At 35.7% G+C, this 27779-nt stretch overlaps 1 protein-coding gene across 3 annotated transcripts in view; it reads right to left on the reverse strand.

Annotated features, from left to right (window-relative positions):
* The window catches only part of LOC142052528 (ATP-dependent translocase ABCB1-like), a 45841-nt gene that overhangs the window by 16842 nt on the left and 1220 nt on the right, over nucleotides 1-27779 (reverse strand). Inside the window, exons 3-22 of one of the 3 annotated variants that reach the window (XM_075082756.1) lie at nucleotides 27540-27597; nucleotides 26036-26183; nucleotides 24195-24258; nucleotides 21368-21559; nucleotides 20492-20663; nucleotides 19380-19504; nucleotides 17862-18033; nucleotides 16588-16701; nucleotides 15492-15602; nucleotides 10828-10953; nucleotides 10417-10620; nucleotides 9860-10030; nucleotides 7300-7461; nucleotides 6802-6984; nucleotides 5843-5989; nucleotides 5432-5536; nucleotides 3375-3452; nucleotides 1862-1945; nucleotides 695-898; nucleotides 133-251 (exon numbers count right to left, since the gene is read on the reverse strand). In XM_075082756.1, coding sequence (XP_074938857.1) covers nucleotides 246-251; nucleotides 695-898; nucleotides 1862-1945; nucleotides 3375-3452; nucleotides 5432-5536; nucleotides 5843-5989; nucleotides 6802-6984; nucleotides 7300-7461; nucleotides 9860-10030; nucleotides 10417-10620; nucleotides 10828-10953; nucleotides 15492-15602; nucleotides 16588-16701; nucleotides 17862-18033; nucleotides 19380-19504; nucleotides 20492-20663; nucleotides 21368-21559; nucleotides 24195-24258; nucleotides 26036-26183; nucleotides 27540-27597 — 2626 coding nt within the window. In that variant the 3' untranslated portion in view covers nucleotides 133-245. Of the gene's footprint in view, nucleotides 1-132; nucleotides 252-694; nucleotides 899-1861; nucleotides 1946-3374; nucleotides 3453-5431; nucleotides 5537-5842; nucleotides 5990-6801; nucleotides 6985-7299; nucleotides 7462-9859; nucleotides 10031-10416; nucleotides 10621-10827; nucleotides 10954-15491; nucleotides 15603-16587; nucleotides 16702-17861; nucleotides 18034-19379; nucleotides 19505-20491; nucleotides 20664-21367; nucleotides 21560-24194; nucleotides 24259-26035; nucleotides 26184-27539; nucleotides 27598-27779 lie in introns of those variants that run through there. The other 2 variants (XM_075082754.1, XM_075082755.1) reach the window with 2 other exon arrangements.

A 27779-nucleotide genomic window follows, 5' to 3' on the forward strand; every position in this document is an offset into this window, starting at 1 on the left:
CTTTTAAAAACAGGACATAGGAAGGGATTTTAGAAAAGTTTTACCTTGAAGTAAGCAATATCTGGGAAGTGATGAAATAGTTGTTCTGTCCCAAAAGGATTTTTGGAATGAAGTGACATTAAATGCCTTCATCTAATTTCTTAAACAAGAGTCTAGCCTTCTCGCTTTTCAGTTCTCATCTTTCTCTTCCACTCAAGAAATAAAGGAATGGCAAACAGACTCAGGAGCCAGTGGATATATACATATTATCCCTGCAAACATTAATAAGATGAAAGAGAAAAAAAAAAGAGCAGTATAATATATGTAAGACAGATGACATGACAGATGACAGATGACAGAAAAGAAAAAAGAGAAATTCAAACTGAAGAGGGTTGCAAAATATGGAAAATAGAAATGATCAGAACAAGAAGGAGAAAAGAATGTGCCTGAAGAGTGCTTAGCACATTCTGGGGTTTATCAATTAAAAAAAAAATATCGGTTAATAACATAAGTCTTCAGTTATTGAATGATTCAATATTATTGAAGAGGTGTTATGGTCTATAGGTCTACTAGTGTAACTACATAGAATTTGGCTGTCTCTGGAAGTTAAATATTATGATATGTTCTGTATTTGGAGTAATACATCCATCAACAATGCTTTGGTAAACATGACTTTATACATTACATAAAAATAGATAAACTTATCTAGACCCACCTTTCCTGCAGCTTCCAGCTCTTCTTTATCTTTTTTAGCATGCCCAGCCAACATCTTCATTTCAATCATTCCTGCCACTGCAATGATTGGCACAACAGCTAAAAGTAGCAGGGTCAGCTGCCAGCCGTAAATTAATGATATAATAATTCCAGTCCCCAGGTTAGCTATGTTTTGGGCAATTAATGCCAGTCTGACACCAGTTGCCTGGAGCAAGAAAAATACATTTATTGCTAAAGTAACTGCATCTTAAATGAGGAAAGCATTTTCACCTATTATATTCCTGATTCTGAAAACACTATTCAGGAATCCTTAACTCAGTTTTGCTATTTTTCAAAATGGGAGTTTCTTAAAAGATTTTGTAAAAAATTATCTCAATCACATTTAATTCTTCTCTCCCCATATTCTGATTACTTAAATTTGCAGTGCAATTTCTAAATTCTGCTCTTGAAGCTGAACAGACTTTAAGCATACCACACAGTTACATTTACAGCTGAACATTAAAATCTGTCAGATCATGCAGCTAGCTCTGCAAGTCATCACAGGGAGCCCAATGAAGGAGGAAATTAAATGCTTAACTTATAAAGCCAAAGATACTACAGGATTCCTTAGTTCAGAAAAATACACATAACCTCACGCAGGAGTAAAAATTTACTTAAGCAGACACGAATAATTGCATTCAGTGCTCCTTAGCCTAATATTGCAGACCCCTGAAAGTCCACAAATTTCTTCTGAAGAATCTCCAAAAGGTAACAAGGAAAAGGAAGTCTGTTGTTACTATGTCTAAATTTTTTCATATACAGAATCTCTATGATCAAAAAATAGCAGGAGGTCATAAGCTGAACAAATTTAAATGCTTATCTTCAGGTAAGTAAGATATCTCTAAACAGACTTCTTAGACAAAGAGATTCCCAATGAGTTTGTTTAATAGTGAGGATCAGAATGCAGCACAGTAGTAAGCTTAGAAAAAAGGTTTACTTGGAAATTATTTTGCAAACATGTATTACCACCATTGTTATAAAATTTGTAAATGCATTCTATACCAGCTGTCGTTTTATAGTAAACGTTAGTTGTCAAAGTCAAGACTGTTATCCAGCTAGTCAAACCCAATCTGCAACTTTACTACACACTAAACCAAATCTGAAAAATCCAAAACAAAATTTTACTTACTCCTTTCACTTGTGAGGCATCATTAGCAAGTCTTGTAGTTAATGCTCCAGTGCTATTTTGAGAATTATCAAACCAGCTCATGTCCTACAATAAGAAACATTTTTCTTAGGATGAATTTTTGTATGTTTTATATAAACCACAAAGTTAAACTGAGGTCTACCTAATATAATTGAGTTCAGTGTCAGAAGACTGCGTATGTGGCAGTGCATCAGTTCTGCATATTTAAATAAGTCTAATTCCTTCACTGCACAATGAACATTTTTAGAAAAAGGTGTATGCTTCTGGATGATCTGATGTACACACTGTCACTGCTAAGAGGGAAGGTAATCAGGCCAGGGGACTCCCAAAACCAAAATGTACCCTCCCCGCTGCTGCTGAATCTGCATCTTCTTGGAGAAGATGACTCTTCAGTTGCACTCCTTCACAATTGCAAAGCTGTTTGGGGATGAATGAAGTATAAAGCATTTTCAAGATAAAAGTTCACAATTCATTGCTTTGTTTCTCTCCAGATTGAAGAGGCTTACTTGGAAGCTATGAGACAAAAAAAAAAACCAAACAAACCAAAACCCACTGGTCTATCTGATGAAAGTAAATTTTTTAAATCAGGTACACAGTTTATAATTTATTCACCATGTCACCAAATATCTGATTTAAACTTTCATGTGTGATATGCCGTGAATGAAGACCTAGTGATGCAGTACAGGCATTTCTGACCTCAAGACTCAACCGTTAGATTGCTCTTTCATTAGGTTTTCAGTGACGCTGATATATAAATCACAGTTTTTCAGACTACAACAGCTTTCTGTCCACATTACAAACAGTCATGTTCATATGAATCAAATTCGGTGTCTATATAGCTTGTATATGCAAGCTATATGTGCAAGACATAGAACCCCAGAAATTTTATATTGTATATTTGAAAATCTAAAATACTGATCCTGAAATCATGCAAGATTAAGGCCAATGTAGATAACTACATTAATTACTTAAAGACACTATAAAAATCTTATTTTAAGTCTCTGTAAGTGGCTTTAGATTTAAGTATACAATCTCACTACTGTACTAAGGAACAACAACTATAGATTTAGGAACTCTTTGAAAGATATCTTTAAGAAATAAACAAAAACATATCTGTACACGTTACCATTTAAATCAGACATATGAACTAAGAGTTACAATGTAAGCTGCACTGCATTGCATTTCTTTAGGGGAGAAAGGGCACCAAGAAAGCAAAGCAGGCAAATGAACACGTAATGGGATACTGCTGGTGCACATCAACTCTCAGGCCATAGTAATTTGGCTGTAAATCTAAGTCCTTGCACAGAGTACATAAAAAGCTCTTGCATTGATATAAGACTTTCCCTCTAAGGATACTTTGCTTAATCACGTTTAACTAACCAAACTGGTTTCTAGACTCTTTTAAAGAGTACTTTCTGTAGACAAGTCATAATATGATAGAATAATGTAGAACGTTTTTCAAAACCCTTGGAATCAAAGTATGTATTATCTTTACCTGTCTAAGCATTGCTTTAAATGCCATGAATCGAAGTCTCATTGTAAGAATTTCTCCAGCTTTGCCAAATGTGAAACCCTATTTGAGAAAGGAACAATGCTTAGCATACTATTACATTTTTTGTGTTCATTCAATAAATATTTTAGATAGATTGTCTCTACAATGTCAAAGTACAAAATATTGCAGTCCTGATTGCACAAAGTAAATGTAAAAACACATTTAATGTTCAGAAATTCTAGTAGGTTCACAGTACAGACATTCAAATATTATTTCTCAGAAAAATACATAGAGCATAGCAATATTTCCCACCTCTGCTTCATCAGTGTGCTTCAAGGAAAAGACCACTAATCAACCCTTTGACTTCATTTTTATCTGAGTTGACCTAAGTCAGATTTAAACAAGTGGCTTTTAAGCCACTTGTTTTAGGTTAAAGACTTCATAAGGCAATCTGTGTTCACTGAAGTCAAACACAAATTTCCCATTGACTCCAATGGAATTAAGATTTCTTCCCTGGGATCCTAACACAGACTGACATAGCTATCAGCAGTAATACATAGGTGGTGTTTTATAAAGAATTGAACATATTTTTAGGCGGATATATGAATCAGTTTAACAAGATACAAAAAGTAATATGCTGGTTCAGATTTTGGGAAGATACACTCTTCCTACATTTTAGTATGACATCACTGTTTATAATTAGCTCTGTTTAGCTCACTACCACCTTTATGTGATTACACATATTAATTTTTCTGAATCTATCTTTGTGAAATTGAATACTCTTAAAATACAAACCTCAGATGCAACTGCACTATGTGATACTAATAAAAATAGTATTCCAATCAACAAATTCCAATCAGCAAATAATTCTCAGTTAACTTTATTATCTTTGCTGTGCTCCTATGCTGTCAGTAAATTTGCACAAGTATGTGACTTAGAAAAAAATCACAAAAGAACATCAGATAATGGGCACTATACAAAGAGATTATAAGAATATTTTAAATCTTTTTCATTCTCACTAATTTGGCTGTGCTACATCTCAATGAACTCTTCCCACTCATATCTAAAACATTATCTGAATATTTATAAATTGAGCAAACCTGTCATAGCCATCTACAACTCAGTCTTCTATACTAAAGGCCTTCTTGCATGCATATGTGCAACACATGTGCAACAAGACAATTCCATAAATAAACCAGGAGTTTTTGCAAGAGACTGTTTATGCAAGTACACTTCATTATTTCACTGTGTAGGCTCATTTAAGGGATAAAACTATACAAACATATTCGGAAATTATAAAACAGATTATATATGAAAATATGAAAATACATACATCACTTGCATGACATACATAAAATATATGATTAATACCTTTTCTTTTTCTTTTTTTTTTCCCCACTGTGGCACAGTTGTAGCAGTTAGATACGTATTAGAACTAGGGTAAAGTTAAAATACCTTTTTTTTTTAAAGTTGAGATGGCTACAGAGATCAGCGAAAGCAGGGGACGGGGTATTTCTGTTCAACCATTAGTTTTTAAGCAGGAAGAGCTGAATATCAGCATGATGGGTGTTACTTGAGGAACTAGGCCTGGGAGTCTTGGAGGGGACTCAGATAAGACTTGAATGGGGAAGGGATTAGGGGAGTAAAAAATTGGAGAGCTAAGGCAGGAGACTGGTAGATTTGCAAATACTAATAGTTTCAAATAGGAGGGCTTAAGGGTAAGAAGGGAGCGGTATAGTGTAAAGGCTGGAGGGATTGGCCGTTAGGTGGCAATGGAAAAAAGACTGAGAGAATCCAGTTTCATGCTGAGATGTGTTTGCTGAAGAAGAGCAGAAGTTCTGAAGGTAAGAGGTCAGAATAGGTTGGAAGCTCTCTAACACATCTGGAGCTCTAGGTCAAAAAAGATTCAGTTCAGCACAAGGCACACCTAGAACCATAAATGCAGGTTCTGGTTTGAGTTGGAGACATGTATTAAGAAGAAACAAATTTTTAGTATATTTCAGATCTGGTTTCTAAAACATGATGAACAATTATAATAGAACTAAAATAATAAAACATACCTGAAAAAAGAAAGTAAAAAAGGAAATGATTCCAAGTACTAAAAACAGCACTGAATATAAGTTGCTCTTTTCTCTTAAAACGGTCTTGTCAGTTTCTGAAAAAATCTATAAAGCAATATTTAAAACAACATTTTTTTAAAAATCAACTAGTAATCTAAAATACTCCCATATTTCTCAATAACTATGTTTGGTAGTAATTTATATTAATACAAATTTTGAGCATATGTTACATATGATTATAGGTATAACAAACAAATTTCAGGTTGTAGCAAGATTTTTAGAATTTTGTAAGTCTCATATAATTCTTCAGATTTTTGTAATAGTGCTGCATCCACTCCCTAGGTTCATTATGCAGTGATTAAATAAATTTTGTGGAGTTTATAGTTTTTTGCATATTTTATTCAAACTTACCCCTATAATTTCCGAAAATATGATTGCAAATGCAGGTTGTAAAGCTCCATTGATAATTGCACATAAAGTTCCAGCTACAAAGTATGGCCATTCAGTTTTGTTCAACTTCATAATTTTCAGAAATGAAGCTGGAGGCAATTCTTCATCCTAAAAAATGGGAATTCTGTTAGGCCAGACATGTATGTATTTGGAGAAATATGGAGAAAAAGAGAGATTAATAGTCAATTTCCTAGCATCTACACATGGGAAGTAAAAATGTATACTTTTTAATAACAGGAATAATTAACTGATTGTACATTTATTTTTATTATTTTAATACAAGGAAGAAAGAGCTGTTAGAATATACCTATGGCTCTTGTAGTTTTATTTTAGTTTACCTATATCATTGTCATTGATCAATACTCTTGGTATTGGTTAATAGTAACTGAACTATTCATTCTGGGCGTATTGTAATGTGTAATCCATGACTAGATTAATTCAAGTAACTGTTCATTAAGCAATTTATAATGGCAAAGTATTTGCTGCAAATATGAATGCAATCATATTTGTTGTATGGTGGTTTTGTAAGGACTGTTGTAAGAGTTGTAAGCTGGATCAAATGTTCTGTTTCTGATCCAAAAATGAATGTTTAACCTGTATAGACTATGTGGTATGGTATGCAAATATATGTAAGTGTATTTCTTCTACAGCAAATTGATTTTCAAGAATAAACTCATCCTTGTTACAGATTTTTAAGGTCCCATTTTATTTGTATAATCATTCATAGTAAGAATAACAAAACAAGTTATTAATATTATCAGTTAAAGGCTATTTAGAATTAGATAATTCTCATGTGTTTTTTCACCCCTATCAAGTGCTTCCTTTTTCCTGTACCTTTCAGAGCAGGAGAATGAATTTAATTTTAACGTACTTCGTTGGAAGAAATCGAAGTTCACTAACAGCTCTGCGAAGATACTTACAGGTGGACTAGTTTTCTCATCAGAATCACCATTTTGTGCTCCTGGCTTTTCCATGCTTCTCCGACTTGATCGTCTTCTCAATCCTTTTGTTGCGGATTCTTCAAATTCTGGTTCATATTCACTTTTTTTGACACTAACTGCATTCTCATCTTTTTCTGATGATGGAACTTCAGCTTCTATTGCCTAAAAGAGGGAAGAACATGATGCTACGATTAATTATTCATTTGTTACTTTGAGCTTTCAAAATTATGAGGTAGTCAAAGTAAAAGTAACTTTGATTGTTTCAGTGGAAAGACGTACTCTCCTGGATTTAAATAGGTCTGGTATCAAAACCAGTGGTCTTCTCTCTCAAAGTACTGCTCTCCTTTCAAAGCACATATTTTCTTGCTGTTAACAAAACATGCTGCAGAATTCCCCATACTTTGGATAGCATACAATAACTATGGGCATGAAATAAAAAAAAGAAAATCAGGCAACAGCTAGTGAGAAAAAAAATACCTGCATGTTAACGAGTTTGTAGTAGATTCCCTTTCTCTCAAGCAATTTAAAATGATTCCCTTGTTCTGCGATAACTCCACTTTCAAACACAGCTATAAGATCTGCATTTCGGACAGTTGACAGTCGATGAGCTACTACAACAGTGGTGCGTCCTTCCCTTGCCTAGAAAAAAACAATATTTAATAAGAGTATTTACAGGGAAACATTAAAATGGTTCACAGAAAAATATATTTTTCAAAAAAAATTTAAAAACAGATTTTAATTAGTACCTTAAAACAGAAATATAATCTGTAGCTTGAAAATTAATATTAGAGACGATCTTTCACTGTGGCACATAAAACCATCAAATTTTCATCACAAATTTCTAAACAAAATTCTCAATATTTAAAATTTTAGAATGTTACAGACCTTAAAATTTTGAAAATGCTAAAAGTTTTTATGTTTAAGCCCATAGTTGTTCATTTAAAATTTTAATTTGTGCAGGATAGTTTATACTCTGAAGCATTAGAAAATATTTCACACTCATATTTAAAAAATGTCAGTCTTTTAAGATCTAAGTTATTGCCGACTCAGGTAGCTTCAGTGAAAATATAATTCTCTACAATTTCATGTGAAATACATTTCAACTAACTATCTTTGGATATATATAAGCCTACTGTGCATAATGTATCAAAAGTCACAGCTTGCCATTTTAATTACCAAGCTGTATTAAAATGATCAAGCAAATTTTAGTTTAAATAATCAAAGTAATGATCACAAGCAGTGGAATTTTGTTGGAACCTGGATGGAGTTCATTTTCAGTGATGTTCCTCAAGAGTCCATGCTGAGACCAGTACTGTTTAATATCTTCCTCACTGACACAGATAAATGGCATCATGTGCACCCTCAGCAAGTCTGTGGATGACACCAAGCTGAGTGGTGCAGTTGATCCACTTTAGGGAAGGGATGGCATCCTTGTAAAGCCTGAGGAGTGGGCCCATGTCAACCTCACGAAGTTCAACAAGGCCAAGTGCAAGGCCTTGCACCTGTGTCAGGGCAATCCTCAATATCAGTACAGACTGGGGGATGAGTGGATTGAGAGCAGCCCTGCAGGGAAGGGATTGGGAATACTGGTGGCTGAAAACCTGGACATGAGACAGCCATGTGCGCTTGCAGCCCAGAAAGCCAACTGTATCCTGGGCTGCATCAAAAGAAGCATGGCCAGCAGGTTGAGGGAGATGATTCTGCCACTGTACTCTGCTGTAGTGAGAGCCCACCTGGAGTGCTGCATCCAGCTTAGTAGTCCCTAGTACAAGACATGGACCTGTTGGAGTGAGTTCTGAGGAGGACCACAAAAATTATCAGAGTGCTGAAAGACTTCACCTATGAAGAAAGTCTGAGAGACTTGGGGTTGTCCAGCCTGAAAAAGTGAAGGCTCTGGGGAGACCTTATTGTGGCCTTTCAGTATATAAAGTGGGCTTATAACATAGATGGAGAGAGACTTTTTACCAGGGCCTGTAGTGACAGGACAGGAGACAATGGTTTTAAGCTGAAAGAGGATAGATTTATATAGGATATAAGGAAGAAATTTTTTATGATGAGGGTGGTGAGACACTGGAACAGTTTGCCCAGAAAAGCTGTGGATTCTCCATCACTGGAAATGTTCAAAGTCAGGTTGGACAGAGCTTTGAGTAACCTGATTAATAAAAGACGTCCCTGCCCATGGCACATGGGTTCAACTAGGACATCTTTAAAGGTCCCTTCCAACCCAAACCATTCCATGATTCTACGAGTCCCTGGGTCTTCTGCAAGGGTTTACGAGGATCCAAAGTTATAAGATAACATGACCAAGAAAAGCTAGGCAGATAACTTCCCTATTAAATGTATTTCCATTAATAATTCTCCTCAAACTGTCTTCCTCTGTCCAACAGCAGCAGGAAGTATTACAGTACTCCAGCAGAATCCAACTGAGTAAATTCAGAATACCATTTGGGGGTACAGCCCCAGTATGAATATAGACACTCCTGAGTTGCACTCCCATAGTGAGACAGCTCTACATTAAATACAAAGCAAGCACCTAGAAATATTCATGTTAACTGAAGCAAATGGGCATTGGACTAGATGACCTCTAAAGGTTCCTTCCAACCCAAACCATTCTATGATTCTATGAAATGTTTCCTTGGAGCTTTTCCTGCCAAGTCACTTATGACATTATGGCTGGTAGCGCACGCCTTGTCTGTCAGGCTTCAACACAAGTTGTTAATTAAGTAGGTGACTGACAACAACATGCATGTCAGTAAGACAGATACTTGCAGGGGATGGTATTTATGCCAAGAAAACTTGAATTTAAGCTTAATAATGCAGAAAATATAATGCTATCTTCTCACTTGAAACAAGATTCCTCTCTGTAATACCTGCAGGATCTCAAACATTCGCTGTACAGCGAATATCTGCCAAATCCAAGTTTACCTTTTGTGTTTTTTAAGGGTCTCTCTTTCTTGCAGCTCTTTCAATAAATCTCTGGAAAAAAAAGTAAATATTAAGCTCCTGCTTACCTGCTTCATTTTAGAACACTACTGACCTTGTCCAGTGCTGCCTGCACAACGGATTCACTCTCAGTATCCAAAGCTGACGTTGCCTCATCAAGAAGAAGAATTTTAGGATTGCGAACTAGAGCTCTGGCAATTGCTATTCTTTGCTTCTGGCCTCCACTCAGCTGTGCCCCTCTTTCTCCAACCACAGTTTCAAACTTCTACAAGACAACAACATGTTTCCAAAACTCAGCAGCACAGTCCTTTCATCAAAGAAAGGCAGTGTAAAGAAAAGGCGCATCGGTAACAGTATCCCTGGCAGCATATTCTCCTTCCTCTAAGACACTACAGAATAAACTCCCACTTGGATATACCTGCCTAATTGTTTATATCCCTGGAATGCTAATAGTTCTTCAAATGCCCACCAAGCCATGACCTGAAGATTTAAAATTAACATTATTCTTAAAAGTTATGAGGAAGGTCTGCATAGCTCTGCTTATTCACAGCTCCAGGGATAGCTTCCTCTGTTTATAAGGATCCCTTCTAAGGAACTATTTGGCACAAGGAGGTTCAGGAGGAATTCATTCTGGACAGCTGGTTTGCTTACGTTAGGTAGCTTCATGATGAAGTCATAAGCATTCGCTTCTTTGGTAGCTTTTTCAATCTCTTCCATGGTGATGTCCTCACGGCCATAACGAATATTTTCTGCAATAGTAGTGGCAAAGAGCATGGGCTCCTGGTTCACCACACCAATAATCTCCCGCAGATATCTTACATTTAAGGTTTTAATATCCTGCCCATCAATGGTAACCTAAACAAAAGGAATGGAAAATAAATTGTTTACTAAGTGATTTGTTTGTGTTTGTGAACTGCGTTTGGTCAAGGAACCTCTCCCCAGTTGGCACATGACTTTTCAGGGGTGACCTTACCGCGTCGTTGGAACAAGGGCAGTGAGGCCAGAACTAGACTTCCAACAACTGTGACCCACAGAGCAGTTATCTCACTTGAGGTATCTTACCGTGCCTTCCTTGGGATCGTAAAATCTCTGGATGAGCTGAACAGTTGTACTTTTGCCACAGCCACTGCCACCAACCAGGGCCACTGTCTGGCCACAACTGATCTTGAGATTCAAGCCCTTCAGTATCTGTGCACGTAAGAAAGGTAACCAAAAGCATAAGAGTATGTAAAAATGTCAGCGTAAATTTGAAGAAACTCTAAAGACTACAATAAAATACCCTTCATATTTATAGCAGAATCTGGTACAAAAAAATTTATAAATGTGGGTTTAAATTTTTGATAACTAATTATTTCAGCTTAATTTTTTTCATATTTACATCACAGTTGGTCTAATATCAATGTATTATACAACATGCTACACAATTACCCATATCATGAACTGGTTCATATGACAAAATAATAATAATATGATTACTACCCACAACTAAAATATAATATAAAAATTATATGATGCAATATTTCTGTATTATGTTGCCTCACCTTTTTCTTTAATGAACCATGCAAACTACAGGAAAACTATTGTACAGTAAAATTCATGGTTAAAGGTGACAGAATATACTTTACACTGTTTTGGAGGGAAAATAATTTTAGTAACCTTGAAGTATCCTTAATTTTTCCCCATTTGATTTGAACTGTTGGTGGGTTTTCTTTACAAAGGTGACATTTCATTGCACATTTCTGTACTAGTCATCATAAAATACAGAATTTATAGAATTTCACAACCATGGAAGATACAAAGTTTTGCCTTCCTTGGGACTCTTACAAAGGGCAAATGTAGCTGTTTGGTGCCATGCAATTGCTTTCTCATTTTGTTTTCGGGAATATAACCTGTATTGGGCTGTGTAGTGGGGCTGGAGAACAGACACAGGTAGCATGTCCATGCCATGTATATTTAATTTTGCCTATCTTTCTGCTTAACCTGCTTACCTGAGAAGCAGGAAGACACAGCAATAGGAAAACAGGAATAGAGGGGTTTTGTCTCTACTTTACATGACAAAAAGTGTACAGCAGTCTGTACAGCTTTTACTACTTCATACAACTTCTGTGGTTAGAAATGTATATTGAACTGGAGAAAAGCATATTTTTTGCTAATTAGTCTTCTAGAAGGAATAAGCTACAATGAACTTTGCATACTTGAACATCAGCATCTGCATCATGGCTAAGTACATTTTATCACTCTAAATATGCAATCATACACAAATATGTTCCAATACTCTCCCAACATACTTCCCAGTACCCGGCAGCCCTACGTCCTTGCCACCACCTCTCTCTTCCTAAATTTCTACCCTCAGCACTACCTCTTCATACTTAGTACCAATATTTGTGTGCTTCAAAAGTGAAATATATCTCACTGTTTAGGAACAACAGGCTGTCCTGGTTTCTGTTGGGATTGAGTTGATTTTCTTCCTAGTAGCTGGTACAGTGCTGTGTTTTGGATTTAGTATGAGAATAATGTTGCTAACACACTGATGGTTTGGTAGTTGCTAAGTAGTGCTTATACTAAGTCAAGGACTTTTCAGCTTCCCATGCCCTGCTGGGTGCACAAGAAGCTGGGAGGGGGCACAGCCAGGACAGCTGACCCCAACTGGCCAAAGGGATGTTCCATACCATTTGACATCATGCTCAGTGTATGAACTGGTGGGAGCTGGCCATGGTGGGGGGACTGCTGCTCAGGAACAGGCTGGGCATTTGTTGGCAGGTGATGAGCAACTGCGTTGTGCACCACTTGTTTTGTATATTCTTTTATCATTAATTATTATTTTGCCTTCCTTTTCTGTCCTATTAAATCGCCTTTATCTCCACCCATGAATTTTACTTATTTTTCACAATCCTCTTCCCCATCCCACTGGGTGGAGGGGTAAGCGAATGGCTGTGTGGTGTTTAGCTGCCTGCTGGGTTAAACCACAACAGTCTTTTTGCACCCAACATGGAGATTGAAGGGTTCAAGGTAACAACAGATCTGACCACAGAGTGTTAAAATAAATTTGTGCTAAGCATTCATTATATTAGTTTAATAATAGCTGGTCACAATGTTGATTCATTTGCTCTCAGAGCTGTTGTGCTTCTCAGTGTTATAGTACGTAACACCTTACTTGCCACACACTCCCTGTGGTGCTGTTTATCAACTCTGGGAGTTGGATTAAAGTTATTGCATTGCTGTACTGTGTAACACTGGCTTATGGTATGACAAAATTATTGGTCATGAGATTGTACTCAACACTGTTGTCATTCCCGTACTTTAGGAGCCATCTCTAAGAAACTATTAATATTTATACCTTTTATGTCTTCTCAGAAAACCAATTTATTGGGGAGACACGGGGGTGGGGGGCACTTCCCCTGGTGCCTTCACCTTTGCTTTCTCCTTCAGGCTAGTTACAACGGCTCTTGAGAATTCTGAATATCCTTGGGATGTTCAAACCAGCATGATCCTATTACTATGTCTCCTGCATGTGGTTCATACCTTGTTTAGGATTAAACAACTATTTAAGAATACCATCCAGAGACCTACCCCTGCTATGAGTACTGCATCTACTCCAACCCCAGCAACACGCACTGCGGCTACTCAAACCCTTGTGACAGGCACAGCAGCTGAACCAGAGAACCAACCCATGCCAGTATCAGTCACCCCTATATACATGAAGAAATACACAAGGACATCAGCTCGTTTAGTAAGGGATCAAGATGAACCAGGGCCATCACAAGAACAGGAGGAAGAAGAGGCAGAACCCATAAACGAGATGGTAACCACCCAATCACTATCCCTGAGTGAGCTGCAAGATACGTGACAAGATTTCAGTCATGGAGCACATTGTCACCTGGCTGTTCCAATGCGGGGATAACAGGGCCAGGAGCCTGGAATTGGAGGGTAGGTAAGACAGGCTGCTGGGATCCGTTTCCAGGGAAGGGGGACATTCAGAGTTACAATATTTTGTCTTCCTGAGTAACTGTTAGGTGTGATGGAGCCCTGCTTTCCTGGAGACGGCTGAACACCTGCCTGCCGATGGGAAGTAGTGAATGAATTGTGTGGTTTGCTTTGCTTGTGTGCACGGCTTTTGCTTTACCTATTGAACTGTCTTTATCTCAACCCACAAGTTTTCTCACTTTTACTGTTCTGATTCTCTCCCCCATCCCACCGTGAGGGGGAGTGAGCAAGCTAAACCCAAAACACAGCACTATACCAGCTACTAGGAAGAAAATCAACTCCATCTCAGCCGAAACCAGGACACAGACATAAAGAAATAATAAATTTTAGTATGTCTTATTTTGCTGTAATATTTTTAGATCAAAACAAGAAGTCCAACATAAGTAATAACAATTGAAAATCTATGCATCAGCCTTATTTAATCTTCTGGTCATAATGCTATAGTCTATGGACCTTGTATAGAACAACTCCAACAAATATAATATAAATAAAGTAGCAAATAGAAGTTGATCTAAAACCTGTGGACTACCACTGATTTCAGTGGACTACTGATCATAAACTTTTTCCTATACCAAAATAAAAACTATAATTAAATCCATTTAGGCTGTTTCTAACAACTTAAAGCAAATGCAGAAGAGAGGGTACGGACAGCTAATAAATCAGTCTAGTGAGAAAGGAAGTAACTTGCAGTCTTTATCATGTCTGGCAGTTACTTTAGTGCATTTAATCCCGTTGAAAAGAAGAGTTACCTTGAAAGTCACATAGATTAAACTTAGACAGAAAGGAACTACCCTGAATTATTTGACCTCCTCATTTTTCTCTTTACTGTAATTTATTAAATACTTACTAAATGTTTGGTATAGCCTTAACTTCCTATAATTATTATCTCCAAAATCATGGGGGAGATACCTCTATTGTATCATACCTGTATAAACTTATACAATAATCCACTGAAATCAATAGTTGTCTTTTCATTTATATTTACATATGAAGAAAAATCAAGCAGATTTACTTCATTCACTTTCTTGATAGAAGGAAAAGCCAAAATATTTTAACATATTTATAAGTAGAAATGGCTTATAAAGAAACCTCTGTGACTTTCCTTTCTGCCTATTAAAAGCAAGAAAGATCCCTTTATCAAGGTCAGTGATTTTCCTTAAGGTAGGGAAGGAAATAGTTACATAGTGCAAAGACACTCTTTGTGATAATATTTTCAGAAATCATTCAAATGTCTTCTACCTCCTCTGCATTAAGACGCTGGATTTATGACAGTGCTTTTAAAAAGCAAGCTTTTTCTCTGTCTAGACAGACAAATACAGATTCTGATCTCTGTTCCATATTTAACAAGTGCTTGCTGGATCTGCTTTCTTTAACTGGCTGAGATACAGTCTTAACAGATGCATTGCAGGTACATTTGAAACCCACTCTCATTAGTATTACTATACACAAACACTTGGGTTAGATGTATAAATTTAGATTCTGATAGCAAAAAGTCTAAGTTTTATTGCATAGCCACACTGACTATAGCTTTAGATGGAAAATTATTCAGAAAACTTAACATGTTTAGCCAAGGTATAAATAATTCTAGCTAAAATCACTGTTTTGGCAGGCAGTTTTATATAAATTAGAGAATCATCTTGGAATTTATATATTTTTCAACAAAATTTTACTTATGTGACTTCTTTTTTCTAACAAATGATCCACATTTACCTGTAATATGTATAAAGTTTCATTTACAGTACCTCGACATCTGGTCTGGATGGATAATTGAAGTGAACATTTTGGAATTCCACGCTCCCTTTAATGTGGTCTGGTTTGTAACCTGTCTCTGAATAACTGTCAATTTGAGGTTCCTGTGCAAAATAAAATAATAAAAAAAGAAAAACTTAACTTATTTCCTAATTATTTTTTCCACAAAGAAGTCCTAAAGTGTACCATTATTCTGCAGAGATATTAAATGTAATTTTAAAGTAATTTAGGCGAGATTTCTGAAACATGTAAATTGCATGATGTTTTGCTGCCTCATTACTACATTGATGATCTGCTCATGCAAGAATACTTTTTAAATTTCCCCATTTAAGCTTTTGTGTGCATTTTGTACATTCTCTTTAAGTCTGCACACACAGCTAGCCATAATTTGAGATTCATTTCACTGCCTAACGATAAACCTGAACAGATCACCTCTAATGAGCTGTTCGTACACTGTTAATTTATAGTTTGTCCTTTGTGCTGAAACAGTTTGTGTGAGAAAGAACCAATCCACTAACCATTAAGCAGAAGCAGAGTTCTTGATTATCAGTGGTTTTCTTTCTAGCTAGGATGGATCTAGAACTTGACGCACGTCTTAACTATAATCCAAAACATGCAATTGCATTTCATAGAGCTTCATTAGCTAGAAAAATCACAGCTTCCCTGATTTCAGACTCTCTTGGAAACTGAAGTACGTATCCAGGTTATCAGTTTATGTTTTATTGATTTGCCAACACTCACACTACTGGTGGTGCCACTGATACTTTGAAACCTATGGTCATATACCTACATCAGCTGCAATCACATACCTACATAGTAACATAGACATGCCCTTCATGATAAAAACATTAGAGAATACCTCCAACACCAAGTGATTCAGAGATCCAGTACTTTTACCTTCAAAGAAAGAACTGATAACTCTAGAAGACAAAGAGGAACTTACTAATAATTACACATTCTATCTGCTTTTATGTTTATATTTCTGCTTATTTTACACACTTTTACTAATTTCATATCAATGAATAGTGCCTGTACTTAAAAAAAAGGGTCTCCCATTTTTGAAATGAGAGTGAGGGTAAAGATACTCACATTGTCTATGATATTAAAGATTGTATAGGCAGCTCCTCTTGCACTAGCAAATGCCTCCATGCTTGGAGCAGTCTGTCCAATACTGAAAGCTCCAATCAATACAGAGAAAAATACCTGAAAGAAATGTTTGTCGTGACACATACCAATTCTTATTTAAGCAGAAAATTACATTTATTTATTTACATTAGATATCTTTGTGTCAGGAGGCTCCATGCCTGTTAACAAAAGTTTAAGGTATCTAGAATTAAAGAAAATAGTGAAAGGGTCTCTCTTAAACAGAGAATAACATTTAGAAAAGGGTTTTTTAAGACTCAGCTGTGAACTGAGTTCCTGTACAATGTGAATGTTGCAAACATATTGGGAAGAAGTGAAAAAGTGACTGAGATCTGCAAAATCTATGCCAAAAGTTGTATAATTACAGTTGGTGTCTTGGAATTTATTGCACTAATTCATTCTTTGGCAAAAGATGTTCCAAAGACTGAAAAGCATATTGCATATCTTCTGATGGAACAATGACAGATATGCAAAGCACTGTCATTCTGCTTTCAAAGTGACAGTGAAATAGAAGTATACAAATCCAACTTCTCCATCACAAAGTAATAGGGTCCCTCTGCTGGAATGAAAGAGAGTGAGTGCACACAAACAAGAAAAAAACAGAAAAAGGAAAAAAATATATTATTTTCTCAAAGAAGCACAGTTTATTGCTTTCAGCTAGTATCAAACCAAAAGTAATAAAAACACACTGTTCAGAGATCATAACAGCCAAAGCATGTCAGAGCAAAGGTCCATAACACCCATCATCTTTTCTCCAACAGTGTTCATTCACAGATGTGATGCCTAATAAGGCAACACCCTTCCCAAAGTTCACAATTTGCTCATGAACCAAAGTTCATGTTATAAAAATACCATTCCAATCAAATAAAAATATATTCAGCCCCACAAATCTAAAAATAAATAGCAACTAGGAAGGGTACCGTACTTCAATTTTTGATTGAGCTGTTTCTATATCAGTCTGATCTTATGGAAGTCAGAAAAGATGTAGAAACAGTTGAAAATAATACATGTTTTATTTGGCTTGATGTAGATTTTGAGATACTATAGAAACAACATGTAAATTTTTGTGGCGAGAATCTTTTTTTTTAAGAAAAAGGGATGCTATTTTGCTGGTTTGGCACATAATTCTTATTAAGCTTAAAGAAGTTCCCAATATACACTTTAATGTATTTTCTTTAGTATTTCTCACTATTATTGGAAATTGACTCATCAATACTTACTGTAAGAACATTGCCAATAGTGTAATCATCACTTAAGACCAAGGTAGTTCCATACCAGAAGGCCAGTGCATATGATGCATATATCAGTAAGAAAGCAGCACCCATAGAAATATTAGCTGTAATAGCCTTTTTTATTCCAATCCGTTTAGCATCTTCTAAATTTTTATGGTATCTGGAAGAAAGATAAAAGTTCAAAATAGACTCAGAATTGTACCATGGCACACAGCACCAAAACCTCTGTAGATTAATTAGAAAGAGAACACTCAAAAAGTAGAAGATATATACAATATATAACAATAAGACTCTGCAAAGCTAAACCTGGTAGTCAGGTACAGACAATTTAAGGTAACTCTTAAAAAGACCAACATCAGTCAACCTGGTATACAGAAATAAAGGGCATTGCAGTTCAGGGACTGGCATTCAAGTTCCTTAAAAAGCCTGGAGGTCAGTGAACTTTGATCATGAACCATTCATGACACGTTTTGAGATTAAAATTGTTAGCTTAAGATAAAAGGTTAAAATTTATCACAAGAATCATATCTTACAGTATAGTGGAAATAGAGAAAGTGTTTATTAGTACCTTCACAACTACTGAGTAACCAGATTACCAAGGTTACTATCATCTCTTTTTATGGTGATACCATAAGTCAGCAAATTTAAGAACCCTCTAAAATTCAATTTACAGTTTTAGAAAGCAGGCATTTTTTATTGTGGTGCTGGGCGCACAGGGGATCGCTCTGCTTAGTGTGCACACCAAGTTGCTCTACTACAGGAGGTATATACAATCAAAACGTACATATTCATTAAACTTCTAGTAAATAATTACCATATTCATACTATTATTGGAATACATTAACATATGCAAATGTCCTTAACGCGTGTGCATTCATGTTCACTGGTGGTCTTCTGGGCTCCTCTAGTGGTTGTCGATAGTCTTCCTCACCATGCCTGCTGGTTGAACTCAGCCTCTGGGCATGCTCAGTTCATTTTTGGCTTGGTTACACAATTCTTACTGATAATAAACTAGTCTATTCTAGTATATTTCCCTTATTTATTCTATTCAAGGATTCAGTGTCTCCCGACTTCCTTCTATCTAATCACATATAGTAAGTCCTAAGACTATCTTATTTGTAAAGTATTCCAAGGATTTAATAATGTGGCTATGTTGCTCCAATTAGAGGAGGCCGTTATGTTCTTCTGAAGCCAGTATCAGGTATCAATGGCAGGGCCTTTTTTTTTGGTCTAAAGTTCTCACTGTGTGATGCTTAAAGTAGCTTGTACACTTTCTAGAGAAAATATTTCAACTTTTTTTGTCATCTTCTAGAAAAATAACTGTCTTTCAACATGTAGTGAAACTTATCATAGCCCATAACAGACAATTTCCCATTACCTAAAAATGCAGGAAGCACAAGATTTATTTCTTTTGACAGACTTTCAACAGCAAAGATACAAGAAAATGTCAAGCCATCTTAAGCAAGTACTTTAAAATCAGCTGCTGAAAGCAAATATTGCTCTTACCTTTTAATTTCTTTTTCCTGTCCTCCAAAAGCGATTACAGTACGGATTGCTGCCAGAACTTCCTCTGCAACAGCACCTGCTTTTGCATATGCAGCTTGTTCTTTGTCAGTGAAAGCAGAGAGAACCTAATACAGGATCAAATATTTTGACTTAAAAAAACAGAATGAGCTCAGGCACTTCATAATGGCTTTTATCACAGTTACTTTCTTCCAAGATGAAGCCTTTTGATTATATTATGTATGAGCACAGAATGTTCAATATCAAAATCCTTAAGTACATTATGAATTCAATCAAATAATTCAACATTACCCATTCTCAACAACGAAGGGCTGTATTTTCCACTCTTCTTTCACTTAGTGACTCCTCATACTGAGCTGGTGTGGTTCTCTCCTGGCATATCTCCTCAGCTCATTCTCATCTCTGTCTACCCTATAGCTCACATTAACTAGCCACAGTCCATTAAGTCTCTTAGACAGTAGACATATGTAGCACATATTTCTCTAATCCTACCTTTGCCCAATATACTCAAGACAGAGAAGTCTTATATGATCTTTGAAATGTAAGGAAAATAAAATATTATAGATATCTAAAGGCAAAGGCTTCCAAACTAATAATGTAAGTCACTCCAGTCCCATGGTAATTTAGTACTTCTCTCACCTAAGTCTGCCTAAAGTTTCTTACCAAAGCTGTTAACAACTCTGAAAAGAAACTCTGTGTCTGAGACCAAGTCTTGGTCTAATTTATTCACTTATTTTTCAGGTGGTGCAATTATTCCTTTCCACAGAACAAGTACTCATGTGGATGAAGTTTAACAGTTACAGATGTGGATTCTACTCGTATAGCTTACTTTCTTTTCTATATAAAAATATGCTACATTCACAGAATCACAGCTTCAAATCAAACAAGTCTGTCCAAATCTATGGGAATTATAATACTCAAACTACATGAGGGTACTTATATACAGTTCATCTAAAAGCTTATGTACATAGATGTTGTTTAAAGCTAGAATTGTTCTAAGTAACCCATTCTAACAGTAAGAATTACAGATATGTAAATTTATTTCATTATCTCTCATTAATATAAAACCTGACACTGAATGTTTGTTAACCTACCTTTGCCCAGAGTGCTGCTGAAAGTCCCAGGACAGGACTGACTGCTAGTATTACAAGGGTTAATTTCCATCCTCTTATGAGACCAACAACAAATCCTGCTACAAATGATGTTAGTGATTGAACAAGCAATCCAATTTTATCACCTATTCCTTCACTGATCTTGGAGACATCACTGAAAAACAAATTACATCCAGACAGGAAGGAAAAGCACAAGAAAGCATTTCAGTTTTGTTACATGGGCATCTGTGTAGAGGACAGTCTTTATTATTCAATTACTTCCAAACAACAGTTTGCTTCAAGATAAGGCACTCTGTAGTGTGGTCAAGGAAAATTCTACATTATTTGTGAAAACGTAATACTATAAACCTGTTTTTGTCAGAAAAGGTTGAAATTTTGCCTACAGTGCAAAGTTACTTCCACTTTCTTAATTCTAAATTTTTTATCTATTTGGAAACTGTGGGATATCTGGAAAGACAAGACAAAGCCTTTCATGTAGGAAAAGAGAAAGGAATAACTTGTCAGGCAGTTAAAGCTGGGGTCAGTCACCACCTTATTCAGTCCTGAGTATGCACAGAAATGAACTGTGTTTTCTCTTTATCGGGTAATCTCATAGGTTGGGCTTTAGTCGTCCTCAGAGTTCAAGGGAACTTATCAAAATCCTTGTGGCAGTCCAGTATCAGAAGTATTAGAAGTTCAGTCTCTGAGACTCTCCATGAGAAACTTGAAAACTTCATTTGACAATGAAATAATGTAATTTCACAGTGAACTTTCATTTCACAATGAAATAATACACTTTATAAATAAAAATTTAAAAAATAGTAACTCATACATACTTAATAAGACAAAATAACATTGGGAAAGGTATAGTATACTTACTCTAGAAGACGAGTGTTAAGTTCTCCCACATCATTTACATCAAACCATCCAATTTCCTGCCTCATAATTGCATGAAAAAATTTTTCTCTAATTTTTTTTATCTGCCGGCCTGCTGCTAGGGTCCAAAATGAAGTTTGGATATAAGCAGCAAGAAGAACACCGGCTGCTATTGCAGAATAGTAGTATGCATATCTGAAAGAAAAATAAAAGGGGCAAGATTCTCTGAAATTAGTTTTAATTACCTCACTAGTCTGTATTTAGCTTCACACTTACTACTTCTGTTTCAGACCTGAATTAGAGTTTATATGTTTATACTAGAGTTTACACTTCTCTGTAAAACTTGCCAAGTTTTCTCTAAGTAGTATTTAATATCAACTTTCAGATATGTAATAAATGAAACAAAGCTATTGTTAGACAGGAATTACTTTTTCATTTTGTCAATATAGTAGATCTATTGTCACAAGATTATTTTAGAACTATATTTTAGATATAATACCATTTCCACTTAAATGTGTCATTTCCAAAAACTCCATAACATTTTTGTTTTAACAGATATAGACAGACCTAATCATATATGTCTATATTCACACACATATTTGAATTATAAAACATGCCTGTCTATATAAATATATATATGCACAGATGTTGTAAATATTTCCTGATTTGAGAATACAGCATTACTGTATGTACATCTATTGCAAGCAAATGTCATTAGATGAAAAATTCTTTTGCTCTCTATTTTATTCATAACTGATATTTTACTTTTAAATTAATTCAGCTCTCTGCTATGAGCAGGGTGTAAAATCAAAACCAAGGAGTGTGTGAACCACTATATTTCTCAAACTGGAACTGGATTTGAGACACAGTTTTAAAATGTTCAAACAGCATCACATCAGATTTGATTTGATTCAGAACTGACACCAGAATCTGTTACAGGTGAACTTACACCAGAACTAAACCAGAAAAATGTAACTGAACTGATTTACTGTTTGTAAAACATCACAAAAAACAATGGCTAAATATTCATGGTGTATATTACATGTAATTGTAAGACTGCTGCATTGATATAAAAGTAAATTATTAGCAAAAAGCTACAGGTTAGATATGCTTAAGCAGAAAAAAAAAAAAGAAAATATGTTGATTTTAAAGATGTGTCATTACTTTCATTTCAAAGCGGAAATGAAAACACTAACACAAATATCTTTAAAATGAAGAGAAATTAATAAAAGCAAGTGATATAGTTTTAAAGGCAATCCAACCAGAAGACCAGTTATTAGAAAGAGGTAATTAAACAGGTAGAAATACAGAGAATATTTAACTGCCATAGAGAAAATAAAATGGGTATTTTTTACATTTGCAGAAATAACAGAACCCTCAATTAAATTCAAATTATCTAATTTTACATTTTAACAGGAATTTCTGTTTATATGTTACTTTATAAAACTACTGGACTTGTCAAAATATATGCTGGAGACTAAGATCTTTGTGAGTTTCAGAAAAGAAATTCTATAATTGCATATGTAGTAAGAACAACTATTGTTAAAGTTCCCTTAGAATAAACATAAGACGGCCTTAAAAGTGTTGTGCAACTAGGCATCAGGTATTTACTAAACATAGAACAGTTAGAGTAACTTCACCAACTTACAAATTATTTTGTCCTGTAATTTTGCCTTCAAATTTGCTTTCAAATTACTGGGCACAAATATATTCCGCTGAAGGTGTGTATGCATTATTTGCATTCATGTCAGAGACTAACTGACGTTGTGGGAGCAAGAAACACTGTGTGTCCATACTCTCTTATAAAATATAATTGCCAATTCCCTGCCAGTTCATTCTCATTACATACGGGTTTTAAATTTCTAAGTAACAGCCTTTTCCTCACTAGCTCTTGCTCATTTATTTTAGGGTAAAGAAAACTTAACTACTTAATCTAAATGATCTGTAAATTTACAGTCCACTGTTAACAGAAATTATAATGCACTTCAATATAAAACAGCAAGAGTTACTAGAGTGAATGCCTTATCTTCTTCTCTTCAGAAAAGACAGTTGCCTTGAAGACCACATCAGCATTCCTGAGATGTCAGGTGTTTTCAATACCTAATGAGGAACAGACTTCAACTTGAAGAAGCTGAAGTGGTACAAGAAATGGTACATGATCCTTAGACATCCTGCATAAACCAAGTCTATGAACAGTGGTTAATAAAGCCCCTTAACAAAACATTTATTGGTAGCTGATGTTTCTGCTTCTTTGAACTTTTCTTTATGAAGCTTTGTAGCAGATGTACCTACAGACTATTGTCTTCTGCTATTGCCAGCTCTAGAATGCCAGATTTAAGGTTGCATATAATCTATTCTGTATTTTCTGTAATCCAGGTCATTTAGGTGAACTTGATGCTTTGGCAGAAATGTAGGTGCTATCTGGCAATTTTAATTCTGCATTTTATCAGTGAATCGCCATAGCTCAAGGAATCGATGGATGATAATATCATTCCTCAGCATAATAGTTACTGTTTATAAATTCAGATGAAGAGAAGGAAGAAGGAAGGAAATGCAGATGGCATCAGGACACAAAGCACCACTGAAAAGGGGGTGGGATGGGTGAGAGCAAGAGATTACAGGGAAGTTGTTGGGAGTGGCTGGGGATGTTCAAGAATCCTGCTGGTGTCTCCAATAATCTCATGTGCAAATCTTTAGTTACATACGTTATTCAGTGAACCATTGCTTTTATGTTGTTTAAAGTATGCAAAACATCTGTGGGAGAAGAATGACTTGAATAGAAATGTGTGCCTACATTAAAAAAGAAGAGGAAATATTAATTTCTAATTACCTTGTCATATCTTCTTCCAACGTGCCAAGAAAATCAAAAGAGGAATTCACTGCAGAGATGTTTCCTTAGAAAGGAAGAAAAGAGTTGTGCTGGTTTTGGCTGAGAAGGGGTTAATTCTCCTCACTGTGGGGGTCGGCTACCTTTCCAGCTTCCCGCGCTCTGCCGCGTGGCGGGGGGGGCTGGGAGGGGCAGGGCCATGGTGGGGGCGGCTGACCCCGACTGGCCAATGGCAGGTTCATTCCATACCATGTGACACCATGACCAGTATATTGAGGGGGGGGAGTGGCAGCGCGGAGGCGGCTGAGGCGCGTGCGGTTTGTGTTGGCGGTTCGTTCCCCCTCCCCCGGGGCTTTGCGCCTCTCGTTGTTCTCCTTTACATTGCATTTCTACTGTTGTTTCTTTTAATTTTCATTATTAAACTGTTCTTATCCCAGCCCACGAGCGTTACCCTTCTGATTCTCTCCCCAATCTACCGGTGGGGGAGTGAGCAAGCGGCTGTGTGGGGCTGAGCTGCCGCTAAACCACGACAAGAGTAAATACTTTTAGTAGAGCAAGCTTTAACAAATTCGTTTTCCTGATGCTGCTCAGCAAATTTTGAGTTGCTACATCTCCTTTTGAATCAAGTTGATTTTAATGACAGGAGGAGTGTGACAATTTCAGGCTTCTACCTATTCAAAAACAATGATTATCACAATATACATTAGTCATAACTCCACTGACTACAAAACTATATCATAGTAGTTTGAGATTAAAAGGTCTTCCTGAGCATTCATTAGATGTTCAGTTTGGTGGTTGTTTTTTTTGTTGAAACCATAAGGCATTTTTATAATGCCAAAACCCATTAAAAATACAGACCTAGACACTGATATCAAATCAGTAACTGTAGGTAGCTTAACCCATTATGAAAACATTGGCTATAATGTTGGTGTTGGCCCTAAAATTTTACTGCCCCACCCAAGAAGTTAGTGACCAATATTCTGAGAAGACATCAGCTGTAGTATTTTGCATTTGCACCATTAAATTCTGATCAATTGATTGTACTTGGGAAGGAGTAAATAATAAATTACCTGTTCTGTTAAAAGCAGTATGCCCATGTTTCTGTCTTATAGCAGCATAATAAGAGCAAAAATGGAAGAAGATATTCACATACTTTATTTTTTTGTATCACCATAGCCTTTTCTTAAAATGTTTAATAAAATTTTATTAGATAATATTTCAGGCAATGAACACGTTCACAAGTTTAATGTCTAATATTTGAGTTCAGAGGACAAAGTAATCTGGTCTAACTGCGTGTTGATACCAAAATGACAGCATCACTCCTCCCTCTTGTATCCAGCAGTGCATGACAGCCCTCCTTTGGGTTGGATTTTGTACTTCTGATTCAGCAAATGAGGCTATTCAACAAATAGATCCAAAAGAAAATTAGTACTTTTATTTTGGGTAGCAAATTTTCTGTTGGATCTACTTACTGATCTGATTCACCTTGTGAATTATAATTGTCAGATCTGATGCAAGGGAATCAACAGGAACTCATGCTAAGGAGATGGAAAACCAGCCTCTTTCTATTTACCGCAGTCACAGTTAAACATGATTTGTTGACTGTGCACTCTCGTGGATAATTTGAAAAAAAAAAAAATCTACTAACACAGAAACCAAGAATTAGGAAAAAAAAATCCATAGTGTATCACTATTACAACAAACACAAGAGTTACTAATTTGCATCATAGTATAGTAGCAAGTCGGGGTTTCTGACAGCAGTATCTACTGCCAAGATGCTTGAATCTCCCTGGCTCTTTTCCAAATATGAGCCATTGTTCACTTCACAGCCCATATATTCTTACCTGGAAAATCTGAGTCTCCAGAAGCAACAAAGCTATCAGTCATATCACCAAAAATTATCATTGCAACAGGGAGACTGCTTCCATGGGCTATTGCCAGGAGAGTGCCTAGTATCATTAGTAATTTATCCGACCAATTGGAGTATCGAAACTGTGAGTGAGAAGATAAATTAATTCTAACTGTGGTATTAGAATGTTAACACAATGTTATGTCTACAAAGTCAAGAAAGTCAAGAAAAAGCTATCAGTTGTACAACCCAGTTTCACAAAACTACAACTTTATCTGATTAGAAATTAAGTTTACAAAACAATTTGTCATGTTTTGTAACATTACAAATGTACAGGGTACAAACAAACATACAAAATGTAGAGGAATAAATCCTTCTAATATAAGCACTTTTGTACTATAAACTCAAAACCAGAGAATTGTACTATTTTAATGCATCATTATCTGCACCTGGGTAAGAAAGGTCATATGAAAACAAGGCATAAGAAATTTGTCCTTTTTAAGTTTGCCATTTAAAGTTCAAATTATAAGAAATTTTAATGACACTGTGATAATTAAGGAAATAATTAATTCTACTGTAAATTCATTATTAGAGTCAGAAAAACTGTTCCTAATGTACCACAGATATCAAAATGTACTGAAATCCTAAATCCCTCTTGCCACTGAACTTATATAAAGTTTGAGTTCATCTGTTACAAAATCATTGGCTTTATTCTGTTCTGTAAAATACTCCATTTACTGTTGTAAATTATAGTGCTAGGATGTAATTGTACAAGTGCAAGGTGGTATAGCAAAGCAGAGAAATTGGGCATTGGCTAGCATCATGGACCATCGTTTTATTTCTATTACTTGGTATGTCATTGCTGTGCATTATGCACAATAAACCTACAAAATATAAACCGTTTCAGTATTATTAACAGAGAACCTAGGATTTACATTGATTAAATATTAACAGGTTGCCTTTTTAAAAATATACAGAAAATTTTAAAAATTCCAGAATTTAAAGTAAAGTAGTACACAATTTTTAAGTTTCATCAGTGCCATGGAGTTGTCCTTTACTGCTGACTCAGGTGACTGAATAACAATGGGGCTAATTAGTGCGATAAGTACCTGACTCAGGTAATTTAGAGGGCAAGATGACACATAATCTTAGGTATATGGACGCCCTTTTCATTGTGTCAGACGAAATGACTGAACAGGGAAATCCCTACCTTTCACCAAAAAAATGCAGTACAGGTGTGTTTAGCATGGTAACTTACGAAGGGAAGATTACTAAGAATCCATATCAGTAATAAGACAGCTTCTTTAATAAAACTACATCCACGACATGAACTGCTTGATTGCCCTACTATATCCAATATTCTGTAGTATCGAAGTATTTGGTAGATACAAGACCATATATGCAGTACTCTAACATACTTTTAACCATTTTTTGTTTACACTTTGAAATGTGCATGAGTGTATATATAAGGACACACATAGAGACAGAATAAATCTTACCAGTGTAAATGGGCTGACCATCTTAACATTTTTCGCTTTCTTCTTCTTCTTTTCCTTGCTTAAAAGGTATGACAGTTTTAGTGCATTTAAGAAGTGGCATTTCGCAGATATACTAATGCAATACATTAATGAAGTTAAATTAAAATATAATTATGAAATAATTTTACAGGAAACAATTGTGTGTAAAATGAATATGATTTATTGAGCATTCTTGAGAGGTTTGAATTCAAACCTCCAGGT

Source organism: Phalacrocorax aristotelis, chromosome 2, assembly GCF_949628215.1.
Source record: "Phalacrocorax aristotelis chromosome 2, bGulAri2.1, whole genome shotgun sequence".
NCBI classification, from domain to species: domain Eukaryota; kingdom Metazoa; phylum Chordata; class Aves; order Suliformes; family Phalacrocoracidae; genus Phalacrocorax; species Phalacrocorax aristotelis.